A 5,716-nucleotide genomic window follows, 5' to 3' on the forward strand; every position below is an offset into this window, starting at 1 on the left:
GCCCCCTTCAACTGGTGGTGTGAGTACACGCGTTGTACATGCGAATTTTTATTGATTTTTGGTACTTTTTGTACATGGTCTGACTTAATTGCCCTTTATTATTCTTTTTTTTTATTGTTTTCTCCTTCTTTCACAAGTCGTTGGGTTTGTTTGGCTAAGTAGGAATAATAATTGAAGGCAGCATCAATGGAATCTCAATCTCAAAGCCGATGCAGAAAATCCACGAAGCCCAACTTGGATTTAAGGTATCCGAACACACCAACTTGTTTCTGCAAGATTTTGGCCGATATCAGGGTTGTGGTTTCTGAAAAAAAAAAAATCAAAAGGAACGTTGTATTACTGTTGTGCGAAGAATCATTGTGAATTTTTTCGTTAGTGTAAACCCCAAAGCTATAGCTTGCTACCAAATGGAGGTGAAGGTGAATCATTTGGTGACATAGGTGTAAGTTATAGTAGCTACGATGGTGTTGAGAGGCAAGATGAAGAAGCAGAAGTTCTGTCCAAGGTGCAAGAGACCAAGAACGATTCACTTTCCACTACAAGTGCTTCACTTTCCACTGGATATGTGCATGTTAGTTGGGTTGCTGCGATTTTCTTCCTCTTGGTGCTCATCGTTCTCTTGGTCAAGTAAAGCGTGTATTGTATTTGAATGATGTTTGTACTCTTTTAGTTTCTGTCAACTTGAATTAGGCAGATGAATGTAATGTAATGTAGTTAATTTCTGCCATATTTTGTTGTTATGAATGAAGAAAGTTTGATTGTGGTAATCAATATTTTGTATTTCCTTTGTTAAGGTTAGCTTAATGTGGATTTGGAAATAAGATTGCAATAAACATTGTATGATCATAATAAAATGGTAACAACACAAAATGACACCAAATATAACAATCTGGATAATGGATCAAAATGGTAGTTTGCAATTCATAAAGTACCAAAACATACACCAAAAACTCAAAATACAAAAAATTGCATCATGTTTGTTCCATCTCATCTTAAAAGAGTAGCATATCCAAGACATATATAAAAAAAACTAGCCAGAATTCTTTCATTCCAAAAACTCTACTACCAATTATTCCAGACAAACAAGAGCATATCCACATCTGAATTTTTCATCTTAAAGCACTTGCACTTGAGCTTGCATTTTTTCCTCCAACATGAGCTGTTGCACTAGATCTTGCACTTCTTCCTTGTGTTGAACCATGGATAGTGGCAGTTGCAGCTGCTTTAGAGATACCTTCTCCAGTTGCAGCGGCTCTTGCTCTAGCTCTTGAACTTGCACTTGCACTAGCACTGGCACTGACACTAGCACTAGCACTAGCACTGACACTTCCATGTAGATTGTCCATTGCACTGTATTGAGTATTGGGTCCTCTTCTTACCCTTGAATGACAATTTGATGCTCTGGTTGAAGATGCTTGAGGAAAGCTTTCAGCTTTCTGTGTTACCTGCCATAAATTTTAAAAATTATATACATAAATACATGAACACAAGCTCTATTGATAGATACCTGAGGATTTGTATTTGGAACTTGGCTTGCTAGCCTCCTTGGTGCCTGTCTTGGTACTGTAGATGACTGTGTTTCTGGGCCTTCAGTTCTTTGTCCAGCAGCTCCCTATAATTGAAAGTTTGGTCAAAATGTTTGAGAAACATTGTATTGGAATATCTGAATCGATTGTTACCTTGCACATTTTTGATTTTGGATGAACTGGATTTTTACAAGTTGCTCTGTTGTGTCCAAGCTCCAAGCACTTTGAACAAGTATGAGTGAGTCCCTTTCTTGTAGACATGCTACTGCCACCCTCATCTGCTTCTCTTCTTCTCATTCTTTGAGGTCTTCCTTTCTTTCTCTTATATATTGGTGCATTCAATGGTTCACCTTGTGTTTTACACCAATCAGCTTGTCCAGGCACGGCATGAATCATGTGTGAATAAATCCTCAAATATTCACTCTTGCTATAACATTTATCAACAAAATCCTCCAATTTCTGTCTATTGTCACCGATGGAAGTGCATGCATGAGCACAAGGATACCCACAAATCTGGAACATACCACATGTACATGTCTTCTTGTTCAAATCAACCACATATTGACTAAGTACACCTTGAGAAGACAAGCACTGGATTTGGAATTCATTTTCCCCACAGTATATTGCAAAAAAATTTCTGGAGAAATTTTTATTCTTATTGATCCTTCTCATTATATTGGGACAAATCTCACCAATATATCTCTCTATTCCAATTTTCTTCTGTTGAATCCTCTTCATCATTTTATTCCTTATGCACTCCAACATTGTTATTATTGGTTTGTCCCTAGCCTCCAAGATCGAGCTATTGAATGATTCACACAAATTGTTCACTACTACATCTGACAAACAAACAGTGGGAAAATGACTTCTAGCCCAATGAATCGGTGGAATATTTTGGAGCCACTCATAAGCTGTCTCATAACTAGAATTTATCTTTGGATCAATTTCAAAAATCTTCTTCATGTGAACATCAAACTCATTTTTATTTGCGGTAGTACCAGCTTTCCAAAACAGACTCTTCAATTCTACTCCCCTGTATTTTTTTTTGAAGTTTTGATACATGTGTCGTAAGCAATACCTATGATGAGAATTAGGCACCAAATCCTTCAAAGCCTCAATAAGACCCTTTTGTCTATCTGAGATAAAAGTCCATATATCCTCTCCCAAACCTCCTATGTCTTCTAGCAACTCACTTAGAAACCAAGTCCAGTTTTCTCGGTTCTCTACTTGTACTATAGCCAATGCAATAGGAACCATGTTGTCATTACCATCCCTACCAACAGCAGCTAATATCTGTCCACCATGTACTGTTTTCAGAAAGCAACCATCAGGCCTACACCCTGACAAAAAACATACTTTCATTGCTTGCAAACTGTAATACAACTTATCAAAGGTTGGTGGCTCAAAGTCTTCTTTCTTCCTAATTATAATCTTACTGCCTGGATTATATTTCAACACTGTCTCGCAATAATCTCTAAGTAGCTGGTACTGGACACCATCAATCCCTCTTATCTTCTGAAGAGCAGCCTTCTTTGCCCTTAAAACTTTCCAATAACCAACTTTCACTGCACATTTTCTCAATATTATATTCTGTAGTTGATCGATCATGATATCTGGATTATCTCTTACAATATTTTCAATTCTTCTGCCCAAGTACTTGTAGCTAGCAAATCTGTTGGTATGAGTTCTTGCACAAGTGTGAGCTCCTTTGATTGTTTTGATTTGGAATGTTGGACCACCTTGAACCAGTGAAGCATGAATCCTCCAATCACAACCGTGTTTACAAACACCGGTTATCCTACTTTTCTCATTATTTTTCAACACCAACTCATAACCCATTCTAACCATGCAATCTCTAAGAACCTCCCTGAACTCTGTTGCATTCTTGAATTTCATACCAACCACAAGTTTGAAATCCTTCATATTCTGCCCCTCTTTATAAGTTGGATGCTTAGGGCCATCATTATCAGATCCATCAAGACTAATGAGGTCATCTTCCTCACCATCATCACTTGCCCAGTTAGCTGCACTATTTGAATCTTCATTCCTCTTTCTCTTCTCACAAACTTTGCTCTTACCTTTGTTGTCTTTCCTAATCATACTCTCTCTCATCCCTTCTCCTACAACACCTTCTTCAGCAAAAATATCCTCTTCATCACTCCCAAGAACACCTTTCAACATTTCATATGTTGAATCATCATCGGAACTTGACTTCTCAACTCCAACTGAATAGTTTTCATCTGAAGAATCATCAAATTCACTGCCATCACTAATCCCTTCATGAATGTCATTGTAGTGATCATCAAAGTTACATGGTTGTTGATTGGAAGCATTGTCTCCAACATTTTCAGTAGGATTTGGTTCAGATTCAGACAAATTAGGACCAGAGCAATAAAAAGTCTCATGGACTTGCATATTATCAGCAAGGAATTCATCATCTAAGGTAGCATTCTCAGTAGGTTTAGGGCTAGCTACAGATTCCTTGTGATATTCAATATAACCTACTGGTTTTGAGTGTATAAACTCCACTGCATCAACAACATTACCATCTGGGTCCAAAACCATTTCAGGCAATGGCATTGTCTCCTCAATCCAAATAGTTACCAATTCTAATTCCTTATACCAGTCATACATATCACTGACCTCTTTATCCCCCATAATTTCTATCAGACCCTGTTCTATTACCCAACCAGGAATCCTATAATAAAATCGAACATTCAACTTGTTGCCACCACAGAGCTTATAAAGAGCAAATAAATCCTTCATATTAAACCTATCAAAGTTCACTCTCTTAAACTGGTGTTTTATTCCCCCAACATAAGAAATTTTCGGATGAACACCTTCGAATTTTTTCTTGAACACACCTCCATACCAAACGTCAAAATCGATTGCTAAATCCATGATACTAGAAAGAAGAGCATAAGTACCTGCACCTATCGATGTCTCAATTTCTCTTCAAACCTCCGCTGGTTCAAAATTAGGGTTCGCGAGAATCACCACTCTTCGCATTGTATGTTCCTTCAAGATTTTTGTTTAATACGACAACGTATTATTTGTTTATATATGAGGGTATAACAGACATTTGCTAATTGAATTTAATTAAAATAGAGAAAGGGGCAAGTGTGCCAAAGTTTTAAAATCACGAGGAGCAATAAGCCAATTGATTTATCACAGGGGGTTTTAAGACAATTAGATCTTTCACAAGGGGTCCGAATGCAATTATCCCGACTTTGATACAATCTTTTGTTGTAGCTTCCCAGAAGTTGGAACTACTGCCTTGAAAGGTAAAAGCAGTCATCGATAGCGGGATAGCATACTCGGGACAGTTGGTTCTCGAGTTTCCCTTAAAAGCACATACTTGCATCTACACTTGTTCTAGCATGAGGAACTTGTGTCTTTTTGGTTTTCTTGAGCTTTTATTATATGGCTATGTTTTATGTTCTGTTATGCATTCATCTTGAGCCAACTTTGATTTCAGCGGGCAGAATAGCCTTTTTGTTAAGACGTTTGGGAACTATAATTGAGTGTCCTAGGTCATAGTCGTTTTGCCTAGTGCTAGCATACTCATTATAGTTGCTCAAAGTCTAGAGGAGTGGGATACGTGGCACCCCCTCGATTGGGAGAGTCGGTGAGTCGTCACGTGATATCATCCTTGGGATCCCAAAATCACAGTAGAAATCCCTCGTTTATCAGAATTGATATCCTGGTTTAAAGACATGCATTTTATTTCATTGTTATTGATTACGTTGTTGTCTTGAAAGCATGTTTATTGTTGTATTACTTGATATGTTGCTTTTACTGGGATTATCATTCTCACCGGTTATCCAGCCGTTGCTTTGTTTTGTATGTGTACTTGGCAACAGGTGGGTCAGGAACAAGTCAGAAGAGGCATGGTTAGCTTCGAGGGAAAGATGTAGAAGTGAGACTTGGTCTAGAAGTCGATTCTAGCATGTCAATCTAGTTTATGTTAGAACATGTTAGTTATCGAACTTCATCATTATATTGTTGTTGCATGTTCTCGACTTTGGTTTAGTTGTTGAACTCCAGAACTCATGTTTTAATTTGAGGAATCAAGTTTGTAACGCATGTTTATGTTTCGGAGTATTGTATGGCTTGATGTTCCTGATTTTGGCAATTTCTAGCACCGGAGCAGCCAGGGAGGCGCGCCCGCGCATCCTAGCGCGCGCCCG

At 38.0% G+C, this 5,716-nt stretch overlaps 1 protein-coding gene across 1 annotated transcript; it reads right to left on the minus strand.

Annotated features, from left to right (window-relative positions):
- Positions 1–1,073: 1,073 nt before the first annotated feature.
- On the minus strand, positions 1,074–1,863 carry LOC140878018 (uncharacterized). The gene is made up of 3 exons (XM_073281622.1): positions 1,680–1,863; positions 1,508–1,612; positions 1,074–1,445 (listed from the first exon to the last, which is right to left on the minus strand). Exons 1-3 carry the CDS (start codon positions 1,821–1,823, stop codon positions 1,110–1,112), a joined length of 585 nt encoding a protein of 194 aa, XP_073137723.1. The 5' UTR covers positions 1,824–1,863; the 3' UTR covers positions 1,074–1,109.
- Between the last annotated feature and the right edge of the window lie 3,853 nt (positions 1,864–5,716).

The sequence above is a fragment of the Henckelia pumila genome, chromosome 2, assembly GCF_033568475.1.
Source record: "Henckelia pumila isolate YLH828 chromosome 2, ASM3356847v2, whole genome shotgun sequence".
Taxonomy (NCBI): Eukaryota; Viridiplantae; Streptophyta; class Magnoliopsida; order Lamiales; family Gesneriaceae; genus Henckelia; species Henckelia pumila.

Coding starts and splice junctions, on each gene's coding strand:
- LOC140878018 (XM_073281622.1), bottom strand. CDS start 1,823: ATGAGAAGAAGAGAAGCAGATGAGGGTGGCAGTAGCATGTCTACAAGA. Junction 1,613..1,679: donor CAAAATCAAAAATGTGCAAG/GTAACAATCGAT, acceptor TTTCAATTATAG/GGAGCTGCTGGACAAAGAAC. Junction 1,446..1,507: donor TTCCAAATACAAATCCTCAG/GTATCTATCAAT, acceptor AATTTATGGCAG/GTAACACAGAAAGCTGAAAG.